This window comes from Leucopleurus acutus (assembly GCF_964270905.1).
Source record: "Leucopleurus acutus genome assembly, chromosome: 11".
NCBI lineage: Eukaryota > Metazoa > Chordata > Mammalia > Artiodactyla > Delphinidae > Leucopleurus > Leucopleurus acutus.
The window spans coordinates 14,950,132-14,965,695 of NC_139152.1; the positions used below are offsets into that span (position 1 = coordinate 14,950,132).

Genomic DNA, 15,564 nt, shown 5'->3' on the forward strand with positions numbered 1-15,564 from the left:
TATATCTATATTCTTTTTCATTATAGATTATTACAAGATATTGAATATAGTTCCCTGTGCTATACAGTAGGTCCTTGTTGTTTATCTATATTATATACAGTAGTGTGTTTATGCTAATCCCAAACTCCTGATTTATCCCTCCTCCTCTTTCCCCTTTGGTAACTATGAATTTGTTTTCTATGTCTGTGAGTCTGTTTCTGTTTTGTAAATAAGTTCATTTGTATCATTTTTTTAGATTCCACATATAAGTAATATCATGTGATTTGTCTTTGGCTGACTTCACTTAGTATGATAATCTCTAGGTCCATCTACATTACTGCAGATAGCTTTATTTCATTTTTATGGTTGAGTAATATTACTTTGTGTGTGTGTATACACACACACACACACCACATTTTCTTTACCCATTCATCTGTCGATTGACACTTAGGTTGCTTCCATGTCTTGCCTGTTGTAAATAGTGCTGCTATGAATGCTGGGGGGCCTGTATCTTTTCCAATTAAGAGTTTTTAGCTTTTTTGGATATATATCCAGGAGTGGGATTGCTGGATCATATGGTATCTTAATTTTTAGTTTTTTTTTTTTTTTTTTTTTGCGGTACGCGGGCCTCTCACTGTTGTGGCCCCTCCCATTGCGGAGCACGGGGCTCTGGACGCGCAGGCTCAGCGGCCATGGCTCATGGGCCCAGCTGCTCCATGGCATGTGGGATCCTCCCAGACCGGGGCACGAACCCGTGTCCCCTGCATTGGCAGGCGGACTCTCAACCACTGCATCACCAGGGAAGCCCCATGTATGGAAAATTTTGTAAATTATATTAGTATAAAACAATGAAGCGTCTCATATTCTAAACAGGTAACTTTGATGTGCTTCAAGTTATTTACTAAAAACATACTAATATTTGCTGTTATTTTAAAAAATTAAATATTTAAATTAAACAGATAATTTTAAGAACTAGAGCTAAACTGATTAATGTTTTGTATTCCATATCTCCTCAAAGTAAAAGGAGTGACAGAAATACCAACTTGTAAAATGTGCAGTGGGAAGTGTTTTTCCAGTTGAGATTTAATCTATGCAAGATGCATTGTTGATTTCTTTAGTCCTCTTCACTTCCTTTTCCAAAAGGGAACCCTGGCTCTCCAAGGACTCTGCTTCTTTGTAGCTCTCCTGTGGAAGCTGTTCATTCTCCCATGCCCCTCATACCAAGGAACAGGAGGCAAGGACAACCAGGGTCCAATAACATCTTGCTCTCCTAATGGTGTCCCTTCTACTTACTGACATCCTCTGACCTTGTTCCTCCACATCCATTAAGGACTTTTGCTCCTAGTTACACCTGGTTCAGCATCTTCATTTCCCATTCCAACTCCAGGCCTCCCAGAGAACTTCAAGTTCTCCATTATTTTTCCTTTTAGTAATACAACATCTGTCTTTCTTCCGGTCTCCTGGCAACACAATAAGGAACTACATTTCCCAGCCTTCCTTACAGTTATATATTCAGGCCAATGTATGTGAGCAGAAGTGATATGTGCGACTTCATAATCAGGTTCTTGAAAGGAAGCCACTTGCCTTTCACTTCTTTTCCTCTTACCAGGACCAGAAGTGGACAAAGTGAAGTGATAGTGGCTTATAGTTCCTCTTCCTACCTTTCAGGTTATTTTGTACTTTTTCTTTTTAGATTCATTCATTAAATATTGGTTTTCTCCCACACTGGGATTCAAGTGGGATTCACTGGATAGCAAGAAATCAAGCTATCTATTCCTTTTAAAAAATTTTATATTACCAACTACATAAAACAAATGTATAGCTTAATGTACTATTATAAATTGAACAACCTTCTAACCACCCTCCATGTCAAGAGATAAACCTTTCCTGCCATCCAAAAGCCCTCCATTCACCCCTTACAATACCTTTCCTCTCCCCAAGAACAACAGCTCTTCTGATGTCTCTTCTGTACTTTTCTATATAGTTTCATCATTCAAGTGTGTATCCCTAAAGTACATGGCTTTGTTTTACCTTCTTTTTTGTGGGGAGGCAGGGTGTAGGTGTGGGTTTTTACAGTTTTTTTCAATTGATGTATTTCATCCCCCTTTCTTTTTTTTTCCCTTCTAATTCATTTGTTGAAGAAGCCAGCTTATTTTTCTATATCAATTTCCATCCTGATTTAGTTTAACATGTCTCCTCTACCCTGTGTTTCTTGTGCATGGTGATTAGATCTAGAAGCTTAATCAGATAGATTAAGGTTAGATTTTCTGGCAAGACTTCTTCATGGTAGTTTTGAATTCTTTACCAGAAAGCACAAAATGCTGGCTGCTCCACTTTTTGTGATGTTAGCAACCACCAATGCTTTATGCCTAGATTTTATAATTCATGACTTACTGTAAAATATTGATAACCCAACTTCATCATTCTTTCTTTACTTATGTTTTGCAATACTTGTACAAAGAGAAACTTTGCCTCATCTATTACTTAGTTATCCAGTGTTCATTTCATATAAAAAAAGACAAAACATGTTTTATTGTGTATTTTATTAATCCTGTGCTGTACAAAGGCAATTAATTAATTGTATGTGTGTATGTGTATCATTATGAATTCATGCACTTAACATGTTTGATATGTTTTCATCCATCCATTTCAGTTTTTTATACTTTTAGGCCAATGTGAGCCTTTTCAAGCTGGTGCTCAACTTGTATTGGTGCATCCTTGTATTCTGTAATAGCTTCCTTATGAACTAAAATAATAGGATATCATATGCTCATCTTACATCAGCTGTCCTTTTCTCAAAATCAGGTGGTACTCCAAGTAGGCTTCTTTCTTTTAGGAGGAAGTGGTATTTCAAACAGTCTGGATGGTAGGGATGCTCACTGCTATTAAGACAGGCATTATTTCTAGGCCTTTCCAAGGAAAAAAGCTATGGATAGATAATTATAGATTTTTTTTTAAAACCTGATGAGTTTGTTCTGATACTTTCAGGTATAATTTTATACTACTAAGATTACTGGTTCTTAAGGGCACTGGGAATGCCAGAATTATTCATTTGTTTTACCTAGCATTACATACAAGTATTCTAAGGATAACAATTCTAACACAATCACCCATATGATTAATAAAAAGTTTTCAAAAAATGTGTATATGTTCTCTTCATTTCCCCTGCCTTTTATTAAAGCTGAACCCTATCTACATTTTCAGTGCAGACAGCCATATTAAACTGTCTCCATATCCCTCATCTATTTGAGTTCTTCAAGAAAATATGTATATATTCAATACCCATCGATAGTCTTAATGTTGATGTATCTCTGTCATTTTGATTATCTGAAGCTTATTCTCCAGTAGCTGATTAATAAATAGTCCATAAAAACAATATTCCCTAAGTTGTTGTGTGGCCATGGCAGTTTGAGGAATTTTAATTTGGAAGTCAGTTTAAGTGAACACATATTCTTGGTTCACAATTTCTTTTCTTGTATATCTTAAATATATAACTTAATTTTCTTCCGGCACAAGGTGTTGCTGCCAAAAAATTTGATGATAATTCTCTTTTCCATTTGGTTACAAGACTATGTTAGTCTTTTCACTACTCTAACTCAGCAGCTAGTACTCTGTTCCCAACAGAGTACCTTTTCACATCTTCACCTTTCTACCATCTTCTTCATCTTTCTTCTTCTGCATTACACAGTTTCTTTATCCCATTTTTCCTATTCTTGTTTTTCTTTCTTCTTATTTTTCTCCTTGACTTTTCACAAATAATAGTCTCTGTCTGGAAAACAAAGGACCTCCTCTTCCTTGTCCCAAACCTGTCTGGAAAACTGCTACTCTTCCTTCCATCAGTTTAGGAATCTTCTCTTCCTGAAACCTTACCCAACTCACTTAGATAAATTGCAATTGTCTTTTCCTAATACTATTGCTTAAAAGTTTAATGTAAAGGATTCCTCTGAAAACCAAGTAAGTTATTGAAAATAACTCTCTAACTTACCCATTCATTACTAATAGAAAATTCAATAACAGAGACTTAAATAGGGGATAGGGACCTAAATATTGGTTGCAGTAGAAAAAGAAAACAGCAGCCACTACTGCTTCGATCACATAAAAATTCTCATAGTGCTGATTTTTCAGAATAGATTTGTCTCACAATAGGTGAAGCACTGTTGGTTCTTCCCAAATACCACTAGGCTGCATTTATGGAGTCCCCAGGATTGGGTCTGAGGACCTCCTCCCTTAAGAGTTGATGTCATATTCCTTGACTGTCCGTGTCCTCCCCTGAAACAGGTTTCATTCCCACTAGATCATTTCCCCCAAAGTTGTTACATCAGAGCTGGAGGCTGACTTTCCATTGTCATATTTACTCCTAAGACACATTCAGAGGAACTGAATGAATTACTGTTGCAACTGCTTTATCATGTTTGGGGCTGAAAACTTAAGAATACTTAGGAATCAAAGTATTCTTGAAACCAGGCCTCAATGACCTGCATAAAATTATCTCTGATATATTGCATATTCTAAACAAGAACATACCCAATAAATAAACCTTAAATATGTCCTTCATGACTTTTACTTCTGCTTTCTCTAAGGCAAAATAATCTTAACAATGTTCTATATGAAATTCCCCCAAACAAAATGAAGACTGCATCTGTTAAAGTCATTGTCATATAATACCTATAAATTTATGTCTGTGAGGTACTTGAGGGCAACGGCTGCACTTTATCATTTTTATATTCCCAGTGCTTTGCACAGTACTTGACACAAAATCTTTTAAAACAGGTACTGAATAAATAAATGTGCAAATGAGTAAATAGAGGTATGAATAAATGAATTGATGTATCCAAGTCAATATCTCTCAAACATAAGCATAAGTGACAGCTTCAAATTTTCCATATACCAAGAGCTTTAGGCAGTCTAATAGGAAGTGAGTCTTCTATAGGATTATACATGACTAAGAAAATGTCAATTGTTCACACAAAAAGGCACCTGATAAAGACTTCTTGGAAATTAATGTTTTTCCCAAGCATCTCTTGTTTGCACCTAGGTGAAAATAATTAGAGAGCATGAAAATAATATGTTTACCTTACCACTCATTTCCAAATTAGAAATGGAAAAAGTAAGCTAGTGTAAATTTTATACATAATATAGATTAATTATATATACATTTCATTAAATTATATAAACACTATATATATATATTTATATATATATAGTTGTGCTCTTCTCTGTATTCATTCAGCAAATTGATCTGAAAAAGATCATACTTATGTCTATCTAAAATATGAGTGTCTGCATGATATATAAAATTGGCTCAGAAGATGGAGAGATGGGAATTTCAGGCCATGTGTCCAACTCAGAGTCTTCTCAGGACCCAGCTTAGCTGCTATAGATATATGGACTTACCCTCCACCTTACCAAAATACAGACGGTTTAGTTTGATTAGACTGTGACATGGCTTATGTTGGCATGATCTTTATCTCCCATGACATTAATATATATTGTAAAAACTGGTCAGTTTTCAATGCCTACAACTTGTTATCTGAAGAAAAAGATCATTTTTCTTCAATCTCATAATTTATTCCTTTCACACTCTTCTCATCTCGCCCCTGCAGATATACTTATTCAGTAATGTAGCCAGGACTTTTTGGATCAAGAACAGACATTTTCAGAAAAATTCTTTGTTCTTTTGTAAAATAAACATTTTTTGTTCCCATTCTGAACACTGGGGCTATTTGAATGATATTTGCAACTTAGTAGAATTAGAAAGTGGAAGCAGCTGGCAGGGGCTGCCCTTTCTCTGATAGGTACCCAAATTTTGTCTCTACTTTTTCTTTGAAGACAATTGAGGGTTAATTAACCCTCAATAAAAACAGATCTTTTGAAAGCCAAACTGAATAGAAAGTTATAAGCTATTGCAGAATACTAAGTTGTCATTACTAACACCTTTTAAACATCCTTGTTCGAATTTAGCTGAACTTACCAACAAAGAATGGAAGAGTGTTTTTCTGTGGTCTGCTATCCTTCTACTAGTCCCTGATTTTCCAGTCCATTCAGGAAGCAGATTCCAGTTTTCATGTTGTATTGATTTTTTATTGCCACTGTAACAAATGATCGCAAACTTAGTTACTTAAAACAACACAAATTATTATCGTATAATTCTGTCAGCCAGAAATACAACACAAGTCTCACTGTGCTAAAATCAAGGGCTGTGTTCCTTTCTCGATGCTTCTAGGGGGAAATCCATTCCCTTGCCCTTTCTAGCTTCTAGAGGCTGCTCACGTTCCTTGGCTCATGGCCCCTTTTTGCATCTTCAAAGCCAGTAAAAGCAGGTTGAGTCCTCCCTGAATATCTCTCTGACCTCTTCTGCCTCCTTTTCTAGTTTTAAGGATCCTTGTGATTATACTGAGCCTATTCAAATAATTTCCTATTTTAAGGTAAGTTGACTAGGAAACTTAATTCCATTTACAACCTCAATTCTTCTTTGTCACTTAAATCTAACATAGTCACAGGTTCCAAGGATTAAGATATGGGAATATTTGCAGGGGGGCATTACTCTGCTTACCACACAGATTTTTTTCTATAGTTTTGCAGAGTCTTATTTAAATCAGGAACCAATAGCCATGCCCTCTCAAGTATGATGTATTTGCTACCATGTTGTATGTATAGTTCTGCCTCAAAGTCAAGGTATATGACTTTTACTATTTCATGCATTACTTCATAATGCAGAGTGCATACATTCACCAGCTAGCACTAAATCATATTTTTGTTTGCTTATAAACTAAGAAATAGTCTAGCGTCTAGATTGTGATGGTAAAGAGGAGACGTAAAATTATTAGAAATCCCTTAAAATCACCAAATTTAATATTGAAAAAAATGAATCTGGATTGTTTTATTACATTTTCAATATGAATAAATATTTCTTATTCATTACAATGAGATTTTTTCAGACAGGCCTCTAACCCATTTCAAGCAACAGTGCTGCAAGAAATGCATGGAAAAATATTATTATTAATAAAAATTTTAAAGTTTTCAACTCTTTTCAGCAAAGATAGTTTGAGTTGAGTTAATGCTGTGTTTCAGTACCTAAATTCAGGCATGTTCTAGATGTCATATTAGTATGGCGTTATCACCCAAATGCTGTCTTTAATTCCTGTTTAAAACAAATCTGTGAACACAAACCCTCAGACCTTGGGTAACTTGATTCACCTTTCTGTGCCTCAGTTTCCTCATTTGTTAAATGGCAGTAATAATATCACAGGTTGAGATGATATGTTAATACATGTAAACATGTTCGTGTATATAGAGCAGTAGCTCAGAGCAAGTGCTCAAAAAATGTTAAGTATCATTATTATTAATAACAATAAGGTGTTATAGCTTAAGTGAATCTTTAATTTCAGCATTAGACCACTTATACTTCATTTAAAGACCTCCTTTATGGCTCTAGACAATTTTAAAACTAATTTAAAAACACTCAGTTCTCTTGAAACCACAAAAAATTTAAAAGTCAATATAATATAGCCATATGTACTGTATTTAAGCTAAGCCAGAGCAGGCTAGGCTAAGGAAGACTGGAACAGGATATTAACTACGGTCGTCAGAGTAAAGTCACACCTGCTGACAAATTCTGAGTTCCATGACAGAGATAGATGAAAGAGTATAATTTGCTATAAAGAAGCAGAGCTTTCACTACTAACGTGGAGGGGGAAAAATGGCAATTCCTGAAAAAGAGATTATGGCTAGATAATGTGTCTATGTGACCCATGTATTAGAATAGTTTGGAGTAACATTTTATACATTAATTTCCTAGTTAACACTTTTTAAAAAATATCTTTAATGGAGTATAATTGCTTTACAATGGTGTGTTCGATTCTGCTTTATAACAAAGTGAATCAGCTATACATATAAATATATCCCCATATCTCCTCCTTCTTGCGTCTCCCTCCCACACTCCCTATCCCACCCCTCTAAGTGGTCACAAAGCACCGAGCTGATCTCCCTGTGCTACGTGGCTGCTTCCCACTAGCTATCTATTTTACATTTGGTAGTGTATATATGTCTATGTCACTCTCTCACTTTGTCCCAGCTTATCCTTCCCCCTTAAGTCCATTCTCTCGTCTGCATCTTTATTTCTGTCCTGCCCCTAGGTCCTTCAGAACTTTTTTTTTTTTTTAGATTCCATATATATATGCTAGCATACGGTATTTGCTTCTCTCTTTCTGACTTACTTCACTCTGTATGACAGACTCTAGGTCCATAAACCTCACCACAAATAACTCAATTTCATTTCTTTTTATGGCTGAGTAATATTCCATTGTATATATGTGCCACATCTTCTTTATCCATTGATCTGTCGATGGACACTTAGGTTGCTTCCATGTCCTGGCTACTGTAAATAGAGCTGCAATGAACATTGTGGTACATGCCTCTTTTTGAATTATGGTTTTCTTAGGGTATATGCCCAGTAATGGGATTGCTGGGTCATATGGTAGTTTTATTTTTAGTCTTTTAAAGGAACCTCCATACTGTTCTCCATAGTGGCTGTACCAATTTACATTCCCACCAACAGTCCAAGAGGGTTCCCTTTTCTCCACACCCACTTCAGCATTTATCGTTTGTAGATTTTTTGATGATGTCCATTCTGACTGGTGTGAGGTGATAGCTCACTGTAGTTTTGATTTGCATTTCTCTAATGATTAGTGATGTTGAGCATCCTTTCATGTGTTCCATGGCAATCTGTATATCTTCTTTGGAGAAATGTCTCTTTACGTCTTCTGCCCATTTGGGGATTGGGTTGTTTGTTTTTTTGATATTGAGCTGCTTGTAATATTGGAGATTAATCCTTTGTCAGTTGCTTCATTTGCAAATATTCTCTCCCATTCTGAGGGTTGTCTTTTTGTCTTGTTTATGATTTCCTTTGCTGTGCAAAAGCTTTTATGTTTCATTATGTGCCATTTGATTATTTTTCTTTTTTCTTTCCATTTCTCTCGGAGGTGGGTCAAAAAGGATCTTGCTGTGATTTATGTCATAGAGTGTTCTGCCTACGTTTTCCTCTAAGAGTTTTATAGTGTCTGGCCTTACACTTAGGTCTTTAATCCGTTTTGAATTTATTTTGTGTATGGTGTTAGGGAGTATTCTAATTTCATTCTTTTACATGTAGCTGTCCAGTTTTCCCAGCACCACTTACTGAAGCGGCTATCTTTTCTCCATTGTATATTCTTGCCTCCTTTATCAAAATAGGGTGACCATATGTGCATGGGATTATCTCTGGGCTTTCAATCCTGTTTCATTGATCTATATTTCTGTTTTTGTGCCAGTACCATACTGTCTTGATTACTGTAGCTTTTTGTATAGTCTGAAGTCCAGGAGCCTGATTCCTCCAGCTCCGTTTTTCTTTCTCAAGATTGCTTTGGCTATTCGGTGTCTTTTGTGTTTCCATACAAATTGTGAAATTCTTTTTTCTAGTTCTGTGAAAAATACCAGTGGTAGTTTGATAGGGATTGCACTGAATCTGGGGATTGCTTTGGGCAGTATAGTCATTTTCACAATGCTAATTCTTCCAATCCAAGAACATGGTATATCTCTCCATCTGTTTGTATCAATTTTAATTTCTTTCATCAGTGTCTTGTAGTTTTCTGCATACAGGTCTTTTGTCTCCTTAGGTAGGTTTATTCCTAGGTATTTTATTCTCTTTGTTACAATGGTAAATGGGAGTGTTTCCTTAATTTCTCTATCAGATTGTTCATCATTAGTGTATAGGAATGCAAGAGATTTCTGTGCATTAATTTTGTATCCTGTTACTTTACCAAATTCATTGATTAGCTCTAGTAGTTTTCTGGTAGCATCTTTAGGATTCTCTGTGTATAGTATCATGTAATCTGCAAACAGTGACAGCTTTACCTCTTCTTTTCCGATTTAGATTCCTTCTTTTTTTCTTCTCTGATTGCTGTGGCTAAAACTTCCAAAACTGTGTTAAATAATCATGGTGAGAGTGGGCAACCTTGTCTTGTTCCTGATCTTAGAGGAAATGGTTTCAGTTTTTCACCACTGAGAATGATGTTGGCTGTGTGTTTGTCATATATGGCCTTTATTATGTTAAGATAAGTTCCTTCTATGCCTACTTTATGGAGGGTTTTTATCATAAATGGGTGTTGAATTTTGTCAAAAGCTTTTTCTGCATCTACTGAGATGATCATATGCTTTTTCTCCTTCAGTTTGTTAATATGGTTTATCACATTGATTGATTTGCATATATTGAAGAATCCTTGCATTCCTGGGATAAATCCCACTTGATCACAGTGTAGTATCCTTTTAATATGCTGTTGGATTCTGTTTGCTAATATTTTGTTGAGAATTTTTACATCTATGTTCATCAGTGATATTGACTTGTAGTTTCCTTCTTTTTGACATCTTTGTCTGGTTTTGGTATCAGGGTGATGGTGGTCTCATAGAATGTGTTTGGGACTGTTCCCCCCTCTGCTATATTTCCTTCTATACACACTTTATTTACATCTCTTGAAAATCTTTCTCAAACCTATCAGTTCAATTTCCTGAGTGAAGTATAATAAATCTAATTCACTTATTTCTCAGGTGATCATGAGTTTTAAGTAAATTTTTGGTGCCAATATAATGAAAATAAATTGCTATTGCAAAACACATTGATAGAAAATAATATTTGATAGGTAACAATTATCATAATTATCCTTTAAAATGTTTTTGTCTTTGACATACATACAATTTTTAAGTGAATTATTAATTCCATAAAATGACATACTTTTCAATTTTATTTTGTTATAATTCTATTATAATTTTTCTAATTTATTAAATCACTTGATCAATAAATATAAATGAGTAACTAGTCTGAGTAAAGCAAAGTACTAGGTACTGAGTTATAAGCAAGAAAGACTAACATGGCCTAATGATCTAATGGGAATGTGAAATCTTACATATGTAACATCTATACATGTTATCTGAGGCAGTGAGAAACCACTGAAAAGCTATATCCAGGAGAGATACATGGTCAGTCTCTTAAATATAACACTATAATATTAAAAAATGGACTACAGGACACAAGAATGAATTGCAGAAAATGTAGAAGCAGTTTCAGAGACAATGCAACATTGCAGGTGGGAAGATGAAAACTATAGACGAGGATTGTGGCAATGGTAGACAGAGAAAGGAAGAAGGACTTCCTACAGGAACGTGTGGTTTACTGGATGTAGAAGAATAAAGGTGTGGGAAGATTCAAAGATAAAACCCTGGTTTCTGGGCTAAACAACTGAGTGAATGGCTGGGTTATTTTCTTTCACAGAGGATACTAGGATAGGAGCAGGTTCTTGGGTGAATTTTGATTTAGGTTTTGGACTTTCTCTTAGAGGTTAAAAAAAAATTCAAAGTGGAGACACTGAGCAGATAATAATAAGAATCGTCTAGTTTGGAGTCATTGGCATATAGATGGTAATTTAAACCACAGGAGGTATGAAATAACTTACAAGAAGAGAATAATTGAGAAGAAAAGAAGCTCTGACAAGGGTCAGGTAGAAAATGAGTAATAGACAAAGGAGTCTTGAGAAGGAGCTAACAAAGAACTCAGAGAGTACAGTGTCACAGAGAGCCAAAGTAGGACACAGCAAGAAATTTTAAAATAAGAAGGATAGTGAATGAACGGACTCAAATTTTGCAGAGAGATAAAATAGAGACTGATAAACATTAGTTGAATTTACTCATAGTAAACTTAATGAAAGTTGTTCTGGAGAAATGATGAAAGAAGTTTGCAATTATTTAAAGAAGTTTTGGGGAAGAGACGAACAGATCTAGCCAACCTATAAGATGATTGGTTATGGAGAGGAGAAAGAAGTTAAGACTGTATCTAGGGATGGAATAACTGCTGATCACGAAGAGACTTTTAAGATAATAAAAAGACTTTAGCATACTACCATGCTGATAGATGACTGAATACTGAGGGAGATAATGCTGCTGTCGGCAAGTGGATTTTCAGTAGGAAAAGGAGTCCAAAGGGGAATATTGTCTTTGGATTGATTCATGAAACTCCTGTCATAATTGAAGTGGACTTATTTTTCTATCACAGGAGTTTCATGAATGTCTCTGAAGTCAATACTGCCCCTTGGACTTTAATATTGTGAACCCTGATGGAGTTTTATATTACTCATGGAATTATTTCATTTGCTAAGGAGAAACTTCAAAACAATTGTTTGTATTTACTCAACATATTTCTTTCTTGCAAGCTCTTTTATTTCTAATTAAAGTTTTTTTGTTTCCTTGTATGCTTTTTCTAGGAAAATTCCTATCATCTTTTATAATATCATCTAGGAGATATTTGGAGCAGAGTCAACCCTCTCAGTTACATAAAATAAAGAATGGCATATTGTTGGAAAACAGATCTAAATCCCAGTGAATCACATGAAAAGCAGCAAAAGCACCAAGAATTTCACTCTGTAAATCAACCTCTATTTCCTAGCCACACCGGTCTGGGTTTTGATCATGTAGTAGATGAGATCAGTAATACAATCCCACTCTATCAGAGAGAAATTGAAGAAAACACCATTTTTGTGCCCAGTGCACCACACTGGGACTCAAAAAGGCATTCATTAGATGAAGCACACCAAGTATCCTTGAATGAATTCACTTCTAAAAGCACAGAACTCTCCTGTCACCAAGTTAATAAAACAGGAGTAATTGGTTTTAGGCATTCCGTGCTACCAAATCCTCAAAACATAAATAAAGAAAGCTTTGGGGGAAACCCCATAGGAAAATACCATGGTGCTGATGATTACGGATTCAATATTTTACCTCCATCATCCACTAGTGTGGATGAAATTAATTCACGGAGTGAACTGGATAACTACCATATAGGATTTGAACGTAGCATTCCTCCTATATATCCATCCTTCTCAACTGACTTGATGCCAAAAGAAGAAAATAAAAGCAGTAGAAATATGAACATTGTGGAACCATCTCTGATGCTCTTTAAAGGTTCTTTTCTACCCAGGACCTGGGAAAGCACATTGCCAAAGAACAAAGAGGTATGTGTCATATATGTCAACCTAAAAATACGAATCTGAAAGAATCATTCAATAATGTGCTGGGTTAATTTGGTAATGAGGGTAACTAATCTTAATTAGGGGAATGTATTAATATTATCAATACTTTTGGGGAAAAAAACTTATTCACAAATTCTGTGTTCCTGAATTAATGATTTTTTCTAAAGAAAGGGAAAAATTTTATAATATTTTTAAAGTTCTGGTTTCATCAAAACTAAATAAAATGTTATAGTATTTACATTTTATTAGATAAAAATATCATAGTTGGAGGTTTAAATGATAGCATTTTCTATTCTTATTGTGTCGTTATGCACACATAGAAACATACATATATTTCATTACATTTATATTTTGAGTTATATTACCATGAATTAAAACTTCATATCATTATTTGTAGGAAAAATGTCTTTTTACTCAGAGGCTACTAAATTATACTGTTAGCAGGCAACTTCTTTTGGGAACATTCCAAGAGTAGGAAATTAAGTAATCATTGTGCAATTCATCCTGATGGTTTCATTAGTAGTTTCCCAATCATTTAGTAACCACAGAGGTTCTTGTATAATATTTGAACATTTCTCTGCTTATACAGAGTCTAGACACAAGTGAAACCAGAATTAAACAGTAAAATGATGAAACATTATTTCAGCTGTAATGTACAAGGTTAGACAAGAGGATTTTTCATTTATTCAACAACTATTTATCATATTCTTAAACTATATATGATTAGGCATAACAAATGCAAAGAAGAAAACGCATAATACCTGATTTCAGCAATAGCATATTGCTTAAATTAACCTGCAAACCAATAATGCCAACACAGTAAAATAATAGAGAGGATGAGTTCATAAGAGAAGAAACAATTAATTGTGTCTGAGGCGCTTACAGAAGAGGTAATACCTCAAATGATCTGTATTAAAAGTGCATGAATTTTAGGAACCTTTACTTCTGATCATGACAATGTAACAAGTACTAAACTTTCCCTTACCACTGAAAACAACTATGAAATTAGACAAAATATATGAAGCAAACAGCCGGTATAGACATCAATCCTTAAGAGAAGGGAAACAGCAAAGTGTTGTTATGATCATCCTGGTGTCTTTGGGGCCCTTTCCTGCTGCTAGGCAGACTAGTGGAGCCCAATTTGAGCAGCAGTATCACTAAACTGAGGAGGCAGAGACTGCAGTTCCGGGCTGCAAAGGAAGCTGTAATCTGTAGGGCAGAGCACAGAAGGAACTATGCAATGCATGGGGGTCAGGAGTCTATGTGAGATTTACTGCAGATTGTTGGCCAAGAGGTTGTGTTCACCACACACAAGTAGAAGTTATGCAGTGCCAAAGTTCTGACCCAGCGAGAGAAGACACTGAGCTGAGAACTTCAGGCATTCATTTGAGATCACACAAAGCTATCTCTTACAAGTAAAAATCGTGCTCTAAAGTAAATGCTCTACCTATTAACTTACATGTGGCCCCACAAAAAATAAAATAGAGGCTGACAAGACCAAAACAATCTTAACCGCCTGCCTGCCAGAGAAAAATTGCACACTTTGTAGAAACAATTCCTAATGTGTCATCTACAATATCCAACATTTAATAACAAATGCACAGATGCGTAAAGAACAGGGAATTCTGAACCATAATCAAGAAAATAGCCCAGTGAATAGAGATTCTGTGATAGAACAGATGTTGGAATTAACAGATAGGGACTTTAAGGAGATTATTAAAAGGATGTTCAAGAAGATGAAGTAAAGATGAACATAATGAGTAGACAAATGAGGAATCTCAAGGAAATTAGAAACTATGAAAAAACAAAGACTAATGGAAAATCTAGTAATATAAATATAGTATCTGTAGTTAAAAAGTCACTGGGTGTACTTAAAAACAGATATAAGATGACAGGGGAAAAAGAGTACTTGAAAGAAAAAGAATAGGGCTTCCCTGGTGGCGCAGTGATTAAGAATCCACCTGCCAATGCAGGGCACACAGGTTCAAGCCCTGGTCTGGGAAGATCCCACATGCCACGGAACAACTAAACCTGTGTGCCACAACTACTGAGCCCATTCGCCACAACTACTGAAGCCCGCGCGCCTAGAGCCTGTGCTCCACAACAAGAGAAGCCACCGCGATGAGAAGCCCGCACTCTGCAACAAAGAGTAGCCCCCGCTCGCCGCAACTAGAGAAAGCCCGCACGCAGCAATGAAGACCCAATGCAGCCAAAAATAAATATAAATAAAATAAATAAATTTATAAAAAAAGGAGAGAAAAAAAAGAAAAAGAATAGAAATTACCCAAACTGAAGAAGAGAAAATAAAAGAATTATATAAAAGTGGGCAGGGACTAAGAAACTTAGGAAATAAGGAGCCTAATATATGGATAATTTTGGAATGCTAGCAGGAGAGGAAAGGGAAGAAAGAAAAATTCATTTAAAGAAATAATGCTCTGAAACTTTCTCCAACTCTGGTATAAAATATCAAATTACAGATTTAAGAAATTCAATAAATCCCAAACAGAATAAATGCAAAGACAACCACATGTAGACA

General features: G+C 35.4%; 1 protein-coding gene across 6 annotated transcripts in view; it reads left to right on the forward strand.

Moving 5' to 3' along the window:
- PIK3C2G (phosphatidylinositol-4-phosphate 3-kinase catalytic subunit type 2 gamma) overlaps positions 1 to 15,564 on the forward strand; it is a 364,032-nt gene that overhangs the window by 34,480 nt on the left and 313,988 nt on the right. For all 6 annotated transcript variants that reach the window (XM_082849612.1, XM_082849613.1, XM_082849617.1 and 3 more), the window contains one exon: positions 12,264 to 13,010. In XM_082849612.1, coding sequence (XP_082705738.1) covers positions 12,345 to 13,010 — 666 coding nt within the window. In that variant the 5' untranslated portion in view covers positions 12,264 to 12,344. The remainder of the gene's footprint in view (positions 1 to 12,263; positions 13,011 to 15,564) is intronic.